Below are 21177 nucleotides of genomic sequence, written 5' to 3' on the forward strand. Positions count from 1 at the left end.
AAAGAAATAGAGAAGGTAAAAAGAAAGAGAGAGGCTGGCCATGGCCACATGGAGGGGAGGGGGAAGGGAGAGAGAGAAGGAGGGCTAGAGATGAGAGTAAGAAAGGTGAGAGCTTAAAGAGTAGAGAGCACTCTTATAGCTAATTCAAATACTTACTTCCAACTCAAAGTCTGATAAATAAGTTTTCTTTGGAACCTATAAAACAAAAGAAAAGGAATGAGCTTAGACTATTAGGGGTGAACCCTAACTGATCAATCAGTGGGTGGGAAAGATTTAATTTAGAGCCCTCACTAGAACAGACAGGTATGGACAACCATCACAGGCATTTCTGAGGTAGAAGGACTCAGCAGCCTTATGGAGAGTGCAGAACAGAGGCTTGCACTCTGACACCTCTGTGAAGCCCGCCAGAGGGAGGCAGGGAAGAGGCTCAGCTGCTCTCTCAGATGATGACTTGTATTTTTCTCTGCAGAGAAAGAACAGAGGTGGCCTGACAGTGAGCCCTCTGCTGAAGCCTGTGTCTGTTTAGTTATCCTCCAGGCCAACAATGCTGCTCCTGGGCGTAGCCTAAAGTCTAAGTTGCAGACAAAGTATTCATTCTGAGCCTCAGCAGACAAGCATCCCTGCTGTGGCAGTACTACAGTTAGCAATCAAGGCTAGGAACACACCTGTGACAGAAAGACTATAAGGATGTTGTAAAAAGACCACATCCAAGCCAGGTGTGATGAAATAAGCCTTTAATCCCAGCACTCAGGAGACAGAGGCAGGTGCATCTGTGTGAGTTTCAGGCCAACTTGGTCTACAAAGAGAGTCCAGGATAGCCAAGGCTTGTTACACAGAGAAACCCTGTCTCAAACAAACAAACAAACAAACAAACAAAGGAAACAAACACCCATATGCGTCCAAATGCAGAAATCCTCCTCTGCAAAAAAGGAAAGCTTGCAACAAACAGGCCAACTGACCCAGTGCATGGGTCAAGTTCCAGGCTCCTCTTCTCTTCACTCTGTAGGAAATCCTCTATCTTCTCTCTGATGATAAGATTCAGACAATGACCATCAGTGCCTTGAATGGATGAAGTGATCAGAACAGTGATTGTCCTCAAAACCTATACTCAAAATAATCAGCAACAGATCCACTCAAAAGCAATGTAAATACTGTCAGGGGGCGAAGCCAGGGGCAGAGCAACTTGTCAAATATGAGCAGAGGCAGGACTTCCATTCTAACACACACACACACACACACACACACACACACAGAGAAGCAGTCTATTTTTTTTTCCTTTTTTTTTTTTCCTTTGAGACAAGTGTCACATATCCCAAGATGATATCAAACTTGCTATGTAATGAGGATGGTTTCAACTTTTGATCCTCCTGCCTCTACCTCCCAACTGCTAAGTGCCACGAGTATAGCTATGCACCACTATACCCAAGTCATGCAGTGCTGGGGACCAAACCCTAGGCTTTGTAGATCATATGCAAGCACTCACCAAGAACATATTTCTTATGCTTACAGGTCCTCTTTCCATACATTTTGAACAAATAAAAAAGATAATCAAAGCTGGGAGTGTGGCACACGCCTTAGATCCTAGCACTTGGGAGGCAGAGGCAGGTGGATTTCTGAGTTCAAGGAAAGCCTGGTCTACAGAGTGAGTTCTAGGACAGCCAGGGCTACACAGAAAAACCCTGTCTCGAAAAACAAAAAACAACAACAAACAAACAAACAAAAAAATCAAAACCAAAGAGAACAGGTATATTTTGACATATTCTTTGGATGAAATTATTGATGACATTAGCAAAATTCTCAAACAATTTATCAATTTTAGAGCTGTAAAGGCTAGTTAAGAGTCACAACCACGGGGACTTCGGCTGATTTTCGCTAGGGCGAGGATGGGCGTTCGGGCTTTCATCTCGGATTCGGATCGCCGTGCTCTCTCAGGAAAAGAAGACCAGATGATAATGAGGATGACAACTACCGTCCCCCTCATTCAAAGAGGACTAAGAAGGACCAGGACATACAGGACCATCATGCTATAGAGTCGACAAGCAGTGATAATGAAAGGAACCAAGGCAGCATTAATAACCCCAATCGTGAGAGAGTACCAGAAAGCAGCTTAAACCCGAGTACTGCTGAACTAGACTCCAATATCCCTGGGTTCTCCCAAGAGGAGGATTATGAAGTGTGCCAAGACCAAGATCCTTACTCACATATTAACAACATCTTGAAGGAGGCTCATTTCTACAGCCTCCAGCAGAGAGGACACTCTCCGACTTGATGGCCTAGGCATCCTCCTTTTTTGTATAAAAATCAATGGCATTCACGCAAAGCAGTCTTGGCTTTTGTTTGTATTTTCAGTAAGAGGTCAATGGGCATTGTATTCTTTTGTTGTGTTGCTTTACCACTGCTATCTGAAAGGGTCATTTATGACAGTTTGATATGTTTTCTGTCACGTCTGATGTCCTATTCATGTTAAAATAGCAGCATGAGGACTTCTCCTGAAACTGAATGGATTACATGTCCAATTCACATTAGTTTCCAAGTGGCTCATTAGGTTGTACATGTTAAATGTTGTTTTAAAATGTGATTTCCTTATTTTGAAAAATTAAGTGGCCTGGTAAAGTTTGTGTGGTTTTCCTTGAAATGTAAAAGAACAAATCATAGAGAAGCTAATTCCAAACCAGTAGTAATGAGCGTTGGTGAGGAGGGGAAATGTGGGTGGAATTTTCTCATTCTGATATAAATATGGGCTGATCCTCAGAAGGGAAACGTCTACAGAAATCCTTCCCTACCTATACTGGTGCAAAAGTCAGCCCATGTAGGCTGNGAACTTGAAGCCTGTGTCTGGTAATTGCATTCTTTTCATTCCAAGGGAGAAGCCTTCTTCCTTTTATGCTCCTGTGTGTGCTCTTAAGACTTGTGTCAAACACTTATAAATCAGTAAGAGAAGTGCATAGCAATGCTGTAGCTTAAGTACAAAATTTGGATATTTACTGCTTCTGTGTTGTCTTACAGTTCCATCTATTATGTCTAATGTTGATAAAATCTAAGCTATTGCAAACAAACAAACAAAAAAAAGAGTCACAACCACAAGGGTGAGTGAAGATCCCAGCACCAACATAATCCAGGCATGGCTTAACAAAGAGCCATAACCGCAGTGCTATGGTGGGGAGCAGTGCAGAGGCAGGAGGATCATTAAGGTATGCTGACAGCCAGCCTAGCCAAAAGATTCAAACTTCAGGTTCAGGAAGAATTTTTGCCTCAAAGTAAAAAAGTAAAGAGAGATCCAGGATATCCAACCCCTCTTCTTCTCTGACCTCCTCATGTGTGTACTCCACTCATACATACACAGAATTTTTAAGTATATTAAGAATTCACCAATACTAGCAATATAATTTTGACTTTTCTAATAAAGCTATTATACTGGTAGCTACCCTCTACATGACTAGATACTCCTCCCAGAGCACATCTGTTTGTCAAAGACTTCACTGCAAGAAACAAGTATATAGGGCTGGTGAGATGGCTCAGTGGTTAAGAGCACCCGACTGCTCTTCCGAAGGTCAGGAGTTCAAATCCCAGCAACCACATGGTGGCTCACAACCATCCGTAACAAGATCTGACTCCCTCTTCTGGAGTGTCTGAAGACAGCTACAGTGTACTTACATATAATAAATAAATAAACCTTTAAAAAATAAAAAAGAAACAAGTATATACAGACATTCTAGCAAGCTTTGGTCCAGGAAGATCTACACACCTGCTGAGACCACCCCAGTAACAAGAGAGTAAGTCCAAACATCTGCACACCTGCTGAGACTCGCCCAGTAGCATGGGACAGGTCCAGATGTGATACAATGTGCAGTTCTTGTCTGGATTCAGATATGGCACAACTGAAGCCTGCAACTCACACTCACACTTGTGTGAACACCTCTGCATTTGAAGCACAGGTTGGTGTCAAAGACAGAAATCCTGCCACAATCAGACACTGCTGCTCGCATCACCTTGTGTGTACACCTGTGCATGTGAAACACAAAGCAGGTGAGAGACAGACATCCTCCAATAGGTCACAATTACAGCCTGCCTCTCACATCACACCTACCCCAGTCCACGCCTAGTGCATCTCTCATGTCAGTTAAGGAACTTACATTACTTGGTCAATAAACCTCTTCTGATCCTCAGGGATTGTCACAGGACATTTTGCCAGAGCTCCTGCCCCATTGGCTTGAGACCGTTTTTCATCGAATTGCTCTCTCAGCTGCCTTTCTTCTTCCTGATTCAGATATGGAATCCCTACACAAAATTTTTAAAAGAATAAATCAGAAGAAATAACAATTTCAAGCACAAAATTATTTAAAAATTTTTATTTTTATTTCTATGTATGTGTACATGCCCTCTGTGCAGGTGCCTGTAACCTGTATGCAGGCCCCTCCAGAGATCAGAAGAGAGCACTAGAGCCCCTGCATGTGGAGTTACGGGCATCTGTGATCTGCCAGACGGTGGGTGGTGGGAACTGAACTCCAGAACTCTAGAAGAGCAGCAACCTCTCAACATCTGAGCTGTGCGTTCAGCCCTTACACAAAACTATTAGTTTATCTTTATTCTTTTGAGTCGGGTCCTACTTTGTAGCCCTGGCTGTCCTAGAACTCACTATGTACATAAGGCTAGCCTCAAATTCACTGCCTTTCAAGTGATAGGATTAAAGATGTGCATTATTTCATCTGGTTATATACAAAACTTTTAACTAGTGAGAAATCTATCATATACAGACCATATTTTAACTATACTGCAAAAAAAAAAAAAAAAAATCAACTGAGAAGTAATTGTGAAATATGCTTGCAAGTGCATTCAGTCACCGTTAAAATAAATAAGGCACTGGTGCTGTTTTGAGCATTTATGGATGAGAGCATAAAGGAACAAGCAGAGGTAACCTGCCTCAGTAAAAGGAACTTCTGATCAGACACACAGAAAAGGCCACTGTGAAGAAAAGTCAACAGACAAGTAAGAAAGATATGCAGAGCAGGGAGGGACCTCCCTCTGAGAGGGAAAAACAGAAAAAAATACTCAGTGGATGCTAAAGTTAACTGACAAGAATATCAATCCAACATAGTATGATTTCCTCAAAAATGCACAGAAATGGGCATTTCTGATCATCCTATTGGATGCTGAAGCCACCCTGAGCAAAGAGACATACACACTAGGCATACAAACACCGCCATGCGGAGATCAAGCTCCTGGGAAATGCCTGGAAGTCATGAGCCAGTGATGCAGTCCTGCAAAGAACTCCTAGCAGAAGAGTTATTGAGGCAACACCTCTTGCCCTGTAGCCAGGGCTAGCACTGAACTTGGCAATACACCTGCCTCAGATTCCCAACAACTGGGATGCCAGGCAGCCACTACCACATCTGATTCTCAAATATTCTTTTCTTTTTTTTTCTCCCTTTTCTTTTTGCAATAGTAAGGCAGAGACCCAGTCTCACATATGATGGCAAGTACTCCTCCACTGACTTACCACTCCCTGGCACCTTCACTCTCAAAACACTTAAGGGAAAGGAAAGTCATTCCACTATGTCCTATTATCCAACATTCCAACACCACCATTCTACAAAGAGCTGATAGTCACCTCCCTGATAACGAAGCCTCATGCTCTGCAATGAGGACGGGACATGAGGAAGCCACATCTCTCCTCAACATGCTGTCCAGTCCCATATCCCAAAGGTGAGCCATTACAATCATGTCAACTACACAGACCACACCTCTCCCCATGAGGTGTCTCTTAACTGTAAGAGCTACAGTAATGGACAAGGGAGTACTGTGACCAAAGACCAGAACACTGTATATACGTTGTTAAGAATTGCACGCACCTGTCACACAGGCAGAAGCTAGAAAACATTCCCACATTTGGGCACAGAAGTGACTAAATCCTACACAGGTGGAATGAACAAGCCCAATCAAGTCACAGTTTAAGATGCCACATTATCATCCAAGGAAATGCTAGCTACTCTCCTGATCTGCTCAGAAGCTTCAAGGTTTACAAAAACAGAGTGGAGCTGAAGCAGTTATGAGCATCTGCTGTTCTTCCAGAGTGCCTGAGTGCATCCTCCTCTGAGCTCTGTGGGTGCCCACACATAAGTGGCATATGTACAGACAAAATCTAACGCAAAAAAAAAAAAAAAAAATTAATAAAAAACAAAAAGCAGAGGTTGAGGAACATAGCTCATCTGTTCAATGCCTCCTAGGAAAGCCTGAGGAGTGAAGCTCATCTGTTCGATGCCTCCTAGGAAATCCTGAGGAGTGAAGCTCATCTGTTCAATGCCTCCTAGGAAAGCCTGAGGAGTGAAGCTCATCTGTTTGATGCCTCCTAGGAAAGCCTGAGGAGTGACTGTGGAGTCCCAGGACCTCCGGAGAAGCCAGGTGGGGCAGCACATGTCGGTAACACCAGTCCTGCCCATGAAAACTGTCACTGTCTCAAAACAAAAAGAAAACTAAGGTCATCCTTGAACTACATAGCAATTGTGAGACAAGCCTGGCCTACATATTAAATTGAAAATTAATAAAATAAGAAGGCTTTTTCCAGAGGTCCTGAGTTCAATTCCCAACAACCACATGGTGGCTCACAACCATCTGTAACGGGATCTGATGCACTCTTCTGGTGTGTCTGAAGACAGCTGCAGTGTACTCACATAAATAAAAATAAATAAATCTTAAAAACTGGTAATTCTCAAGCAAAATGAGATTTCTGAAAGATTTTGAAGGTTTATCAACTACAAAGCTAAGTCACATAGACAGTCTTACCACTGCAAAACACTTTATTAAAGTCAAATCCTTGGCTCGCCAGGAAGTCAATGCTGGAGCTCTGAAACAGATAACACACACATCAGTGAGACTTGAAGCAATCCTTAGGCCAGCAGAGACATAATGCAGACACGTAACCATGACAACCCAACAAGAAAGCAGGCCAAAAGTCAGAAGACACTCTTTAGCCATAGCTTCTGGGACTGTTTGTTTACTTAAAACACCACTTAAGTTCTCCCCCTTAGTAGCTTTATAAAACATTCTTTGTGTTATAAAATTTGTTAAGCTGGGCGGTGGTGGCACATGCCTTTAATCCCAGCACTTGGAAGGCATAGGCAGGCAGATTTCTGGGTTCGAGGCCAGCCTGGTCTACAGAGTGAGTTCCAGAACAGCCAGGGCTATACAGAGAAACCCTGTCTCGGAAAAAACAAAAACAAAAACAAATAAAATTTGTTAAACATTCGCTGAGTAGGGGCTGGAAAGATGGCTCAGCGGTTAAGAGCACTGACTGCTCTTCCAGAGATCCTGAGTTCAATTCCCAGCAACCACATGGTGGCTCACAACCATCTGTACACTGTACTCATATATGAAAAATAAAAAATAATTCCTTTAAAAAAAATTCACTGAGTAGACAGCTAATTCCCCAATAGCAGGAGGCCCCTGCCATCTTGCTGCTACACTGACTGTGAGGCTGTAAACAGAAACAGTGTATATTCATAAACCTCTACACTGACTTGGATACAAAAGGCCCGTATCTTATTAGTAGTAGTACATGGGCACTAGTGTATGTCTGTGTGTGTGTGTCTGTGTGTGTGTCTGTGTGCACCTGTAGAGCTGGTTCTCTTTCACCTCGCATTCTAACCCACTCAGAAGTGTTACCAGCCCTGAAGGCCTAAAATCATAATTGGATATTGTTTTCTTTTGTCTCATCCTGGTTTATGTGGGTTTTTTAGACGTGGCCTCATGAAGCCTTGAACTTCCTCATCCTCCTGCTTCCACTGAGTACTGAAATTGCAGCTGTGCACAACCACACCCCGTCTCTGGGTACTGGGGATGGACTCCAAAGCTTCATTCATTCTACCAAATGAATCCCAACGCCAACCCTCTCAATGTTCTCTCAGGGTCCCGTTTCTGAGAGGTGGGGTTAAGCCTGCACACACACTATGCAAGTGCTCTACCACAGAGCTGTACCCTCCGCATTCTGCTTCTGGTTTCTGCATTCTGCTTTTGAGTTGTTTTGTTTTCAGACAAGGTCTCACTGAGTTGTCAAAGACAGCTTTGAACTCACTCTGTACCCAGTGATAGACTGAGCTCTTGTTCCTCCCTGCCTTGGCTTCCTGAGTAGCTGGGATGAGAGGCCTGTGCCACCAGACATGGCCAGTTGGATAGTCTTAATCTTCAAGATCCAGAAACAAAATCCCTAACTAAGCAAGCCTGAAGAAGCAAATACATACTGTGCCTAGAAGAAGCTGAAAGATGCAAGTAGATGTATTAAAACTGAGTAAGTAATTTTGAGGACTATACCAGTTTAGCCAAATTCTGAAGCCCTTCCTCAAAGCAAGGAAAGAGAACACTATTATTGCAGCTGCTGTGGTTCCCTAAAGTCTTGTACATTCATGTAAACACTCCTCTGTAGGCAAATGAGAGGGACCTAGATTCACGGTTTGTCTACCAAGGGCCAAACCGAAGCTGCTTGAACTTTTCCACTAGAAACCCCCTCTCATCCAAGGAGTTTCACATGACCTCATGTACAGTCATGTAAAGTAGGTAGACAAATCAACCATTTACTAGGAAATAAATCACAATGACATTTATTCCAAGAAATTCTTTTATATACACATAATTATTTTACCATTATTAAAGACAAAAGCAGATTTGTGATACACATCTAACAAAAGGAGCAAAGAGTTCAAGGGCATCCTGGCTACTTGGTAATTCTGAAATCAGCCTGGACTATATGGGACCATGTCTCAGAAAACACAGAGAGAAAGAGAAGGTGGAGGAAATGAAAAGAACTCAGAAAGCATGTAAATACTGTTGTGTCTCTCTACCTCACAAATATAGCATTCGGCAGCTCACTCCTCCACACCTTACCTAGCAGCTCAGTATTAAGCATTTAATTTTCAAGGAAACAATACCTTGTTTTGCCTTCAGGTCACATATAATTTGAGGGTGAGAACGCTTCGAGAGTGATTGGGGCATAGCTTTGATCTACTCACACTCTAGCACCTGACTCCTTTGTACAACACAGCTCTATAGATGTGTGGGTGGGTGAGGGGGTAGGTGTGCGCGTGCACCCGTGCATGCGTGTGCATAGGATGTGGAAAAGGGCACACACGCCTATACGTAGTTGTATTTTCATACCATTCTCTACGTGGCTGTGTGTATGTATGCACTTGACTGTATGTGGTGCATACACGTGTGCACAGGGGCACTCAATTCACCCATGCAACCATGTGGAGGCTTGAGGTCAACACTGAGTATTTTCCTCAATTACTGTCAACCTTAATTTTTGAGATATGGTCTCTCATTGAATCCTTGTCTTTTCAGCCAGACTGACTAGCCAGCAAACACCTAGCCCCACAACTCACCTGTCTCAATGAGTCATCATGGAATTACACATTGTGGGTGGCATTTCCTAATTTTCCAATGGTTCTAGGGGAATTGATATCCCCCCTCAGCTATCTCCCCAGAGTCTGTATTTGTAGACTTTTAAATAAAACAAGCAAACAACAACGTTAGGGTCAAGGGGATAGTTCGGTTTATAACGTGTTTACTTATCATGTATGAGACCCTAGTATGTCTCATTATGCATGACAATCTAAATCTTGAGGGGTCAGGGAGAGATTGGTTGGTTGTTTTGTTTTGTTTTTGGACACAGGGCCTCAACATGTAGCTCTGGCTGGCTACTTATTTTATACTCCTTATTTTGACAGGCTATCCTCAAACTACAAGATTTACCTGCCTTTTTTTTTTTTAAATAAAGATTTATTTATTAATATACATAAGTACACTGTAGCTGACTTCAGACACACCAGAAGAGGGCGTTAGATCTCATTATGGGTGGTTGTGAGCCACCATGTATGTGGTTTCTGGGATTTGAACTCAGGACCTTTGGAAGAGCAGTCAGTGCTCTTACCCGCTGAGCCATCTCACCAGCCAGATCTAGCTGTCTTTGCCTCCAAGCACTAGGACTAGATTGCAGGAATTAAAGGCTAGCATCACCACACACCCAACTAATCCTGTGATGTTAACAATCATTCAATCTTATGCATTCCTTAATAACAAGAGAAAACTGGAAAAAAGTCAGGAAACAGCCTGCTCTGTAGGGCTAAGAACACTCGGTGTGGCTGAGTCCATACTTAGCATGCAGGGCCCAGCAGTTCCATCCCTAGGACTGCAACACCAGCACCCGGGAAGCAGGCAGAGGCAGAAGAACCAAATATTCAAAGTCGTCCTTGTGTGTACAATCTTCATGAGGCCTGCCGAGGGCCAGCTGGCCTTGTCTCAACAACTGGGCAATCCACAGACACACTCATCTCATTCATATGACTTACAAGCTCACACTCCAAGGCTACACCTTTCTCTGCCTGTCCCTTTGCTCTTCCAGACCAAAGCCCAGGAACTGGGCCGGGAAGATGGCTCAGCAGGTCTTACTAACAAGTCTAATGACCTGAGTTCAATCCCTAGGAACCACATGGTAGATAAAGAGAACTCTGTCACAAGTTGTCCTCTGACCTCCTTGAGTGCACTGTGGTAAGCACAAGTACTTACGTACATACGGGTGCCCAAGTACACACCTGCACATACATGCATGTACATTCTTGAGGCAGCTCACAACTGCTGGGAATTGAATCTGAATACTCTGAGGAGCATCCAGTGCTCTTAAACACTCCTGGGCTACCTCTCCAACCCTAGTCATGGATTTACCACAGTCAAAACAAAGTAGCCAGGCAGTGGTGGCGCACACCTTTAATCCCAGCAATTGGGAGGCAGAGGTAGGCAGATTTCTGAGTTTGAGGTCAGCCTGGTCTACAGAATGAGTTCCAGGACAGCCAGGGCTATACAGAGAAACCCTGTTTCAAAAAACCAAAAAACCAAAAAAACAAAAACAAAAACAAAAAAACAAACAAAAAAAAACCCTAGTACAATAATTTAAAAAAAAATGTTTTAAAATAATTTTTTAAAAAAAACCAGCATTTTAATTCGAATTTGAGATATCTACCTCGGGAATACCTCCAAGAATATCATCTTCCTTAAAGAGCACCTGGATGAATACCCCACATGTTGCTGTGTCACAGCTCATACAATGGCTGGAGCTCTTCTGATCTGCCTCAGTATATTTCCTAAATGCCAGTTCTAAGGAGTGTGAGACTGGAGAATTACAAATTAGTGGTCAGCCTGGCTGACAGTGAGGAAGAGCAACCTGACTACACTGTGATGCTATGTCTCAAAACAAACAAAGACTAGCCAGAACACTACCTAAGGCATCTCACTGAATCCCTGTGTTTGTATAATACTAATCCTGGACCAAAATTATAGTATCCTCATTTTAAATAATTGTTCTTGTGCTGGGTATAGTGGTACATGCCTTTAATCCCAGTGCTTGGTAGACACACAGGAAAGGGGGTGGGAAATTGGGGGGGAGGGTCTCTTAAGTTCAAGGCCAGCAAGACTATACATAAACAGTTCCAGGCCATCCAGAACTACAAAGTTGATGCCTTGTCGATAGATAGATAGATAGATAGATAGATAGACAGACAGACAGACTTCTAACCCACTAACTATCGTTACTTCTTTTTTTGTTGTTGTTTTTCTGAGACAGGGTTTCTCTGTATAGCCCTGGCTGTCCTAGAACTCACTCTGTAGACCATGCTGGCCTCAAACTGAGAAATCCACCTGCCTCTGCCTTCCAAGTGCTGGGATTAAAGACGTGCGCCACCATGCCCGGCACTATTGTTACGTCTGAAAATAGCTCTATCCAAAGAAGTTTCCAAACTGAGCCAATTTCCCCCCAACTAAACAAACATTGTTTAAGTATTCTACAATAAGGTATCTTGTAAATAGCTAGTATCTGATTCCAGAAGAAAGGAAGTATCAGGTCAGAGATATGATGACCTAGTAGAGGCATCCTTGTATATGCATGTGGCCCTAGACCCCATATCCACATAGTAGGACCATTAAAATAAATAAAAAGAGCAAAGGAAATATTAACTATTGCTTATATAATAACTTAAGAAAACTATCTAAAAGACCAAAATAAACATGATCTAGATCTATAACCCTAGCTTTAGTCATGAAGTGATAATCTGTCTTTTAAAAACTAAAAAAGCAGCCAGGTGTGATGGCTGCTTTAACTCTAGGACCCAGAAAGTAGAGTCGAGAAAGGACTATGAGTTTGAGGACAGCCTATTCTACCATGTTCCAGGCCAGTCAGGGTTGAAAGAACAAAATTACCTTCATTTTTCCCTTTTGTTCCCACGTATTCAACTATCTCTCTGTATCAGGGTTTGTGTCTTTCATTATTTTAAAGTAACAGTACACACATTTTGATTACTATGTTTGCTTTTTGAGACAGAGTTTTGTATAGCTTGGCTGGCCTCAAAATTTGTTGGGTAGCTAAGGATGATCCTGACTTTCTGGTCAGCTTCCCCTAACTCCCCAGGTCTGGGATTGTGAGCATGTACCACCATGGCCAGTTTATGCAAGCACTGGTAATCCAGTTACTTCTGCCTCCTAGGCAAGCACTCTCCCTACTAAGCTACAGGCTCAGCCCTTGTCTTGTTACTTTAGGAAGAAAGTGCTCAGGACTCTGTGCTCTGGGGTCCCACAGCTACAGTACCACTTTCATGGCAAAAAGGGCGCAGACTGAGATGCACCCATGTTACTGTGCGGAGAGAAGCTAGGCTGCAGTACAGCATGGGAGAAGAGGCAATCCCTCTATCATACACCCACATGTTTACTCTCCTTATCCATGACAACAAAGAATCAAGCAGGCAGAGTGGAAACTATTTGAGCAGCGTCTGCCAAGGCAGCTACCACAAGAGTGTAAGGGAAAGCTTCCCTCACTCTCCTCAAAAGGAAAATGTGTCTTGTCCACCTTCTGTTTCCTAACTAGTGACTCGGGAGAGGACCCAGGCTTTCAAGTTTGAGACTCTTAGCCGGCCAGTGGTGCAAGCCTTTAAACCCAGCACTTTGGAGGCAAAGGCAGTAGTTTGTGAGTATGAGGCCAGCCTGGTCTACAGAATGAGTTCCAGGACAGCCAGGGCTACACAGAGAAACCCTGTCTCGAAAAACAAAAAAACCAAAACAAAACAAAAAAAATTGACTCTTTCAGAAAACAAAGCTCCGTCCTTGGGAAGGAACAAAAACAATGAAGGAAGGAGAAGTCTGTGGGGCCTGAAGTAGGGCTCCATGCAGAGGAGGGCAGTGGAAGTCCCAAACGGAGTCCCTCTGGACCATCGAGCTCCCCAGCGCAGCTTTAGTAATAAATAATTTATTAATTATTTAGTATAAGTATAATTATTTTAATATAATTATGACATAATAGTATGAGCTTGTTGATTGTAAATATATATATATTAATTATAAATATTAAGCCAGACAGTGGTGGCGCACACCTTTGATCCCAGCACTTGGGAGGCAGAGGCAGGCGGATTTCTGAGTTCGAGGCCAACCTGGTCTATAAAGTGAGTTCCAGGACAGCCAGGGATACACAGAGAAACCCTTTCTCAAAAAACCAAAACCAATAAATAAATAATATTAACTATTTATTAATAAATAATAAAGTTCATGATCTAACTTCTATCTACCTATCTATAGTCTATCTCATAACATTATGAAATAGAGATAACAATGTCATTAATTGAAAAACCTAAAAGTGAAGGTCTGATAGGTGAGATAATTTACCCAAAGCCTAAATCTTTTTGTTTGTTTGTTTTCGGGGGAGGATTTAGGGTTGTTTGTTTTTAAGAGGGGGCATCATATAGTCCAGACTGCCCTCAAACTCCCTACATTGTCAAGGATGGTTTCTAATTCAACTCTAACTCTGCCTCCTTCCCAAGGCCGAATCACAGGCACGTCCCACTGTGTGGTGCTGGGAATGGAACACAGGGATCATTCATGCTGACTCAGCACTCTGGGAACTGGCCCACAGCTCCAAGAGATGATCTAAAAACATTCTACATTTCCGCTCCATCCCAACAACAATTCACAGAAAAGGATTGGAAACGGAAAAGGATCCACCACTAACCTGGCAAACAAATTTGACATCTGGTGAGGACCTACTGAAAGGCTTGGGGAAAACATAGAAGTTAAATGACTTCGTTACATGCCTGGGAAAAGAAAAGAAAAAGACACTCAGGGATGACATCAGGAGACATCTTGGGAAGTCCCACCACCCACTAACTGAACCTACTTGGAATCTGTGTGGTCATACTTAAAAGCACAAAGGCCAAACTGAAACAGCAGAAAGTCCATGGAATGCTGGAAAAGGGAAATGAAACATCAGACACAGGAGAGCCAGGTTTGTCACGTGAACAAGTGTTCTCAAGCTGCTGGTTCTCTGGACCACCGAGCATAACCACAGCAGAACACTTCTGACGGAAGACACTGGGCAGGCTATACACCACAGTCTTACCCACGTGCACACAGTTCTCAATTGCATTCCCAATTAAGAACCCAACTTTCATCATCAGAGCATATTATCAGGCATATTTCCAAATTACTAAAACGACTGAAAGGACACTAGTCAACACCAGAGGGTAAACTGGCTCTGGCAGGCCTCGCCTGTCTCTATTCCCTCTGCCTCACTAAAAACCATTAGTTTATATTCCTAAAGCTAACCACCAAGGTCTATTCCCTTATTTGACCACTTCATCCTCCTGTGACTGACTACCAAGGTCCAACTATCAGTTTTGAAGTCCAGCAACCAAAAGCCCCTTTGGCTCACCTAATTAACATGCCCAATTAAATAAACCACCTCACTCTAACATGAGGTTTCCCCTTTTACCTTTAAAAACCCTCATTTACCTATGGACTATGTCTGTCTCCTCTCTATCCAGAGGCAGCCTTTTGTTCCTCCATGACAAATACCCCTTCCCCATCTCTCTGTCCCCTTCCCCTTCTCCCTTGTCCTCTCTCTCTTATGTTTATCTCTTATTCCTCGCCCTCTCTTCCCCTGGGGCAAAAACATGTCCTTTGCATTGAGAACTTGGTCTGGGGGCTTCTGAGCCAATACTGATCCTTTCAACTACATCATACTTATTTCCTACATATTGAATTAATATTCAAAGGTAATAGCCCTTCCCCAGAATGTCTTTCAGAGAACAATAAACAATAATTTTTGCTATTTTTTTTTAAACATCACTAAAATTTAACTTTCTGGCTAGATTTGAAAAGATACACCTCACTTAGAAAACGTGCAAGTGTAAGTTTAATGATTTCACCTTTCTATAATTCAATAGCAAGAGGAGCCACATGAGAAAGAAAACCACTTTTGAGAATACCCACTTGCCTTTTTAAGCTTCTGATATCTCTCTTCTGGGGTGTCAAAACCACTTGTTAATGCTGTCACTGAGGGTCCATCGCTGATTCCTAGATCATAAAAAATAGATATTGGGCTGGTTAATAAATGCTAGTGTAAAACTGTCAAATGCTAGTGTGTCAGTCTCCAGTGCTTATTCAGATTCCCATTCGTTAAAATTAATTCAAAGTGTCTGTATCACACTTTTTAGAAATTAACATTAATCTGTGTTGTGGGTGTAGTTCACTGGTTGAAGTGTTTGCTTGCCATGCACATGAGGGCCTAGGTTGGATTCCTACATTCACAGAGAAATAATAATTACAGGATGGAGAGATGGCTCAGTCAGCAAACTGCTTGCTGTGTAAGCATGAGGACCTGAACTGGAATTCCCAGAACCTATGCAAACAGCTCAGTGCAGCACTGCAGAGACAAGTGGATCCCTGAAGCACACTGGGCAACCAGCCAATCTAGTTGAAGCAGTGAATTCCAGGTTCAGCGAGACACTGCCTCAAAAAATAGAGTGTGGTTGAGGAAAAGCATTCAGTGTTGAACTCTAGCATCTATTCATGCACACATGTGTATACACACTTAAACGCATACATAGCACATGTGGGTCTACTGAGCTAACCAAGGAAGATTTGTACTAAAGCATTAAGTAATATCCTTATTTGTCATCTAAGTACAGCCCTGGCCAGTCTCACAATACTATAGGTTTCCACTTACATGGTGTGTCTAGAGTGGTCACAATCAAAGACAAATGATGGCTGACAGAGGCTAAAGGGAGTAATAGAATAATTCCATGAGTAGTTATCTATTTAAGATAGAAAAAAAAATCCAGAACTGGAGGATACCAGCTGGACAGCAACATGAATGTAGTTAATGCTACCAAATTCCAAAACCACTTAAGAACAAATGCAATAGAGCTAGGAAATGTCTTGAAGCATAAAGTGCTTGCCATGCAAACACGAGGACCTGAGTTTGAACCTTCACCATATAAAATACTGTCAGCACACAGTAACAGGACCCCACAGCTGTAATCCTGGCACCTGTAACCCCAACATGGATCTTGTAGGAGAGACAGATAGATCTGGGGGCCTGCTGGCCTGCCATCTTAGTAAAATAGCCAGCTCTAGATTCAACAAGAGAAACGCGTTGAAAATTTATTTTAAACATAAGCTACCCAAAAACAACCTCTGGCCTCCACTCATCATATACACATATACATATTTGTGCGTGTGTGTGTGTGTGTGTGTGTGTGTGTAGAGTGTGTACATTTCGAAATGATAAACTTGGATAGGTGTATTTTGTCACAGGAAAAAGAGCCTCAACCTAAGCCCCCTGCTTTTTAACCATATACACCTAAATTAGTTTAAACAGCACCAGAACCATAATCTCTATCCAAAAATCGCACGCCCTGACCAACCACAAAACCACATCTCTCCCAGGCTTTTGCCATGACCAGTTGAGGAAGGAGGCAGGGAGCCTTTGCTATACAAGGTGTAAGCCCAGAGCTTTCAAGGGAGTGATACCTGAAAACTCCCCATCGATGGCGAAGAAGTCAGCCTCCTCTATGGCCTGGTACACTTTGTGAAGATTAATCTTAAAATCTGCAGAGAAACCAAGAAAAGGCTCAGAACAGGTGGCCTGCCTTCCTGCCCACCAACTAAAGGGAGATGGGAGAAAGGGCCGGAGGAGCTCCCGGGGCATCGGAGAAGCCGGTAAGTGTGCAAGGACCACAAGGGACACCTCCTCCAGGGGTCCCTAGATAAAGTATGCACGACTGAAAAGGGCTAGGGCTGAGCAGGTGAGCAGGGAAAAGAAAGGCATGGATGCCAAGGGTGCACGCTTTGCTGAGCGACAAGTCCCACCAGCAGCACCGCTTTTCAGAGGAAGTAATACCCGGCGGGACTGACTTGTCCCGGGCCCCGCCAAGCTCGAGAGGTCTGGGCCTAGCACGCTGGGTGGGCTTGAGGACAGGGATGGGGGTGTGCGGTGGACACGCACTGCTCCGGATTATCTCCATCCTGCGGCGCAGACGGAACCTTGGCCCCGCCCAGGCTGACGCCGGTCCACGCGCAGAGTTCCGCAGCAAAAGCAGCGTGGGGATGTCGGAGGCCGCCACGAAACAGACACAGGACACTTCCGGAAACAGCGCGCGCCGTTGCGCCTGCGTCAGAGCTGTGTCTCGTTAGGGGCGGAGCCGGGGCCCTCCGGGCTGCCTAGAAAGGGAAAAGGGGTATTGCTATCAAAGTCTCAAGGCCTGGCCCATATGTTGGAGAAGTTTCCTGTCCTGAACCTGGTTGATCAAGAGATATATGGACTGTTTTCCCCTGGGTCTATAATTCCAGGTCTGAGAAGGATGATGCAGGAGAATTTGCAAATTCGAGGCCAGCTTAGGGAACATAATGAGAGTCTGTCTAAAAATTTTAAAATTAATTTTATATATACAAATATATAATACTTGCTTAATTTGTGGGGTAGTGTTGGAGAAGTATACGTGCGCATTTGTGTGGCGGTCGGTGATCACTAGTAGGAAGCAAAGAAGGACCTCTGGTGTCTGTTCTTTATCTCCACCTTCCTTGAGACAGGGTCTCTCTCCCTGACTGAACTTGTTTCAGACGGAGTGGCTCCTAAAATGCCAGTCTCTGACTCCCAACACTGGGTTTACAAGATTGCAGGGCTGTGCCTAGCTTTTTTTCATGGGTGCTGGGGATTTGTCCATGAGTCTGGATGACTCCACAGCAAGTGCTCTTACCCACGGAACCATCTCTATGCCCCATATTGACTGAGTTCCGGTTCTATGCCACTCTGGTAGAAGAGAGACACTGTGATGACAAATCATGGTGGTTGTCCCACTGCAGCATAAAACTTGGATAAGAAGAAAAAAAAAAAAAAAAAAAAGCCAGGCAGACATCAGACTTGCTACTTGGAAACATGATAGTTGCTATGGAGATAAAGAGCAAAATTCTGCAGCAGAGAGTGATGGGGATGCAGGGTTTCTTAGGTAATCAGAAAAGGCAAAGCCATTTTTTGGGAGCCTACTTTGTGACCTAACACTCTACAAAAGTGGCAAGTACTCTTAACCTCTGAGCCATCTCTCCAGCCCTACATTCAGCTCATCTCAAAGAGTTTCAGGAGAGATAAAGTGTTCACAGATTATAGTTGGCTGTTAACAACTGTAATCTTTCAATATTTATCCTCCAAAGAGTAAATGAGACCCCGTGTGATGGCTATTCTTGGGTGTCAACTTGACGATATCTGTAATAAGCTACAATTCAGAAATGGAAGGCACACTTGTGAGAGATTTCCTGCTTGATTTACAGTGAGTAAATTCACTTCTAGTCCAGACCTCTGAGGTAGGAAGACATACATGCTTGACCCAGATCTTGAGGCAAGAAGACACACACCTTTAATCTAGATCTTGAGGTAGGAAGACACAACTGTAATCTGGGCCAACCTTCTGCTGTCCGCCTATGTAAGGACCTGGAAGAAGGAAGCGCTTACTTTGCCTGCTTACCCTGTAGGAAGTCCATTCCTTCACTCTGCCTGCTTGCCCGGTAGGAAGTCCATTCCTTCACTCTGCCTGCTTACCCCGTAGGAAGTCCATTCCTTCACTGGCATCGAGGCCCTCCTTCCAAAAGACCAACTTAGACATCCGGCCTTGTGAGACTGAACAACTACTAGAACCTTGGTGGTCCCAGCTAGTCATTGTTAGATTATTTCCTCTCATATCTGAATATATGCAGTTTGCTTCTTTATTTTGACAGAGTGCATTAGTGAGGGTAACCTACGGTCACGGAACTTAGGAAATTATTCTCTGTCTCTGTCTCTGTGTGTGTGTGTCTCTGCTTTGCACATCGGGAGTGATGATACCTTTACCTGCCCTGGAGCTCGAAAGTCTCCCCCAGGATGCTGACCTTCAGAGACTTCTGTTAGAGACTAGACCTGATCTTCAGCTGAGATACATCACACAGGTGAGCAGCCTTGGAAAGATAGGCTTAGGACCATAGTTAGGAACTTAGTGTGAACCTTGTGTCATGAACCTCAGCGTAATACAACGTAACTTTCATTATACTAAATACTATGCATATCTCCCTTCTTGCTTAAGACAGAGGCAGGTTGATCTACAGATCGAGTTCCAGGACAGCCAAGGGTACACAGAGAAACCCTGTCTACAAACAAACAGGGGAAGTATGGTGGGACACACCTGCAATCCAACCATCTGGGGAGTTCATTTGAATTCAGGACTAAACCTGTTCTACAAAGGTTGTGTCTTATTTATTTATTTATTTATTTATTTATAATATATGTGTGCTCTCCTGCATATGTATCTGCTGCCTGAAGATGGCAAAAGATCCCATTACAGATGGTTGTGAGCCACCATGTGGTTGCTGGGAATCGAACTCAAGACCTCTGGAAGAGCAGCCAGTGTTCTTAGCCATCTCACCAGCCCAAGGCTGTGTCTTCATAAGGAAAATAATCTTAAATGGTAAATTCTGTTATGTATCTGCTATCACAATGAAGAAAAAAGGTTTCTACCTTTACTAGATCACTCTCTAGCAAGTAAATTCTGCTAGCACAAATCAGTTTTACTCTTTACCAACTTGAAAGGAACACTCTTATTTATTCATTTAGAGGTGGCTGATCTCAAACTCATTCCATAGCTAAGTCTCCATAGTCTTAAACTTTTTTTTTCTTTTTCAAGACAGAGTTTCTCTGTACAACAGTGCCCTTGCAGTCTTAAGAGGACTCACTTTGTAGGCCAGGCTGGCTTCGAACTCACAGAGATCCTGCCCCTGCTTCCTGAATTCTGGGGTTAAAGCACTACCATGCCTGACAGCCTTCAACTTCAAATCCTCTTGCCTACTCCTTGCCCCGTTTGGGGATTACAGGTGTGCCACCGAGCCCAGTTTGTTTATATGCTACTGGGATCGAATTCAGCACACCTAGGTATGTTAGTCAAGCAGTGTACCAACTGAGCTTCATTCCCAGCCCCATCTCCAACAACGTAGAGATGTTAAAATTTTGAAAGATCAAATCCATGATTGTCCAATTAAAGCAAGCTGTATTTGGGGGGTACACCTAGGCCAACTGACTGTCTCCTCCTAAATCGGGTTTTGAGAGAGCAGCCCCTGCTGGCTTATAGGAGAGATAACGTGTTTATTGCTGGGCGTGGTGGCGCATGCCTTTAATCCCAGCACTCAGGAGGCAGAGGCAAGTGGATTTCTGAGTTCGAGACCAGCCTGGTCTACAAAGTGAGTTCCAGGACAGCCAGGGCTATACAGAGAAACCCTGTCTCGAAACAAACAAACAAGCAGAAAAACCCAAGTTGTCTATTAACACGTTTTTATAAAGATACAATGAAAGGGAAGAATTGAGGGCACGTACATGTGAATGGGGTTGCAAAGAGTTTATTATATCAGAACGGAGAAACAGGAACTTTTTCTTTCTTTGGCTTTGTAAGTTTCACTATGTAGCTTTGGCTGTCTTGGAATTCACTCCGTAGACTAGACTGGCTTCGAACTCACAAAGATTCTCCTGCCAAGCATGGTCTCACAATGTCATAGATTGAAAGCATAGCACCATTGAGTTCTCAACAGATCTAGATCAAGGTGGGTAACTGCGGAGTAAATGTGATAACCCCATTTTATCCCAAATCCCGACCCTATAAATAAAACTTTAAGGACTGCTTCTGTGATTTTCTTCATAAATGTGAAGTTAAGATCTATTACGGTGCATACGGGCACTGTGGGAGACTTTGATGGCTGAATAAAGCTAGCTAAACACGGGAACGCAATCCAGCTGGAACCTCCAGGCCCCGGGCAGTGACTTCTGTGCTTGGCTCGGACGAAAAGGAGGAAGGGGCGGGTCGC

At 43.5% G+C, this 21177-nt stretch overlaps 2 protein-coding genes across 2 annotated transcripts in view; one reads left to right on the forward strand and one right to left on the reverse strand.

Moving 5' to 3' along the window:
* Positions 1–17463, reverse strand: part of Parn (poly(A)-specific ribonuclease) — a 129997-nt gene extending 112534 nt beyond the window's left edge. Inside the window, exons 1-9 of the mRNA XM_021185317.1 lie at positions 17309–17463; positions 16834–16911; positions 15296–15375; positions 14198–14265; positions 14033–14114; positions 6781–6841; positions 4134–4278; positions 960–1025; positions 157–195 (exon numbers count right to left, since the gene is read on the reverse strand). Coding sequence (XP_021040976.1) covers positions 157–195; positions 960–1025; positions 4134–4278; positions 6781–6841; positions 14033–14114; positions 14198–14265; positions 15296–15375; positions 16834–16911; positions 17309–17327 — 638 coding nt within the window. The 5' untranslated portion in view covers positions 17328–17463. The remainder of the gene's footprint in view (positions 1–156; positions 196–959; positions 1026–4133; positions 4279–6780; positions 6842–14032; positions 14115–14197; positions 14266–15295; positions 15376–16833; positions 16912–17308) is intronic.
* On the forward strand, positions 1065–2323 carry LOC110311968 (protein FAM104A-like). The gene is made up of 2 exons (XM_021185552.1): positions 1065–1085; positions 1877–2323. Exons 1-2 carry the CDS (start codon positions 1065–1067, stop codon positions 2267–2269), a joined length of 414 nt encoding a protein of 137 aa, XP_021041211.1. The 3' UTR covers positions 2270–2323.
* Positions 17464–21177: the final 3714 nt, after the last annotated feature.

This window comes from Mus caroli, chromosome 16, assembly GCF_900094665.2.
Source record: "Mus caroli chromosome 16, CAROLI_EIJ_v1.1, whole genome shotgun sequence".
Taxonomy (NCBI): Eukaryota; Metazoa; Chordata; class Mammalia; order Rodentia; family Muridae; genus Mus; species Mus caroli.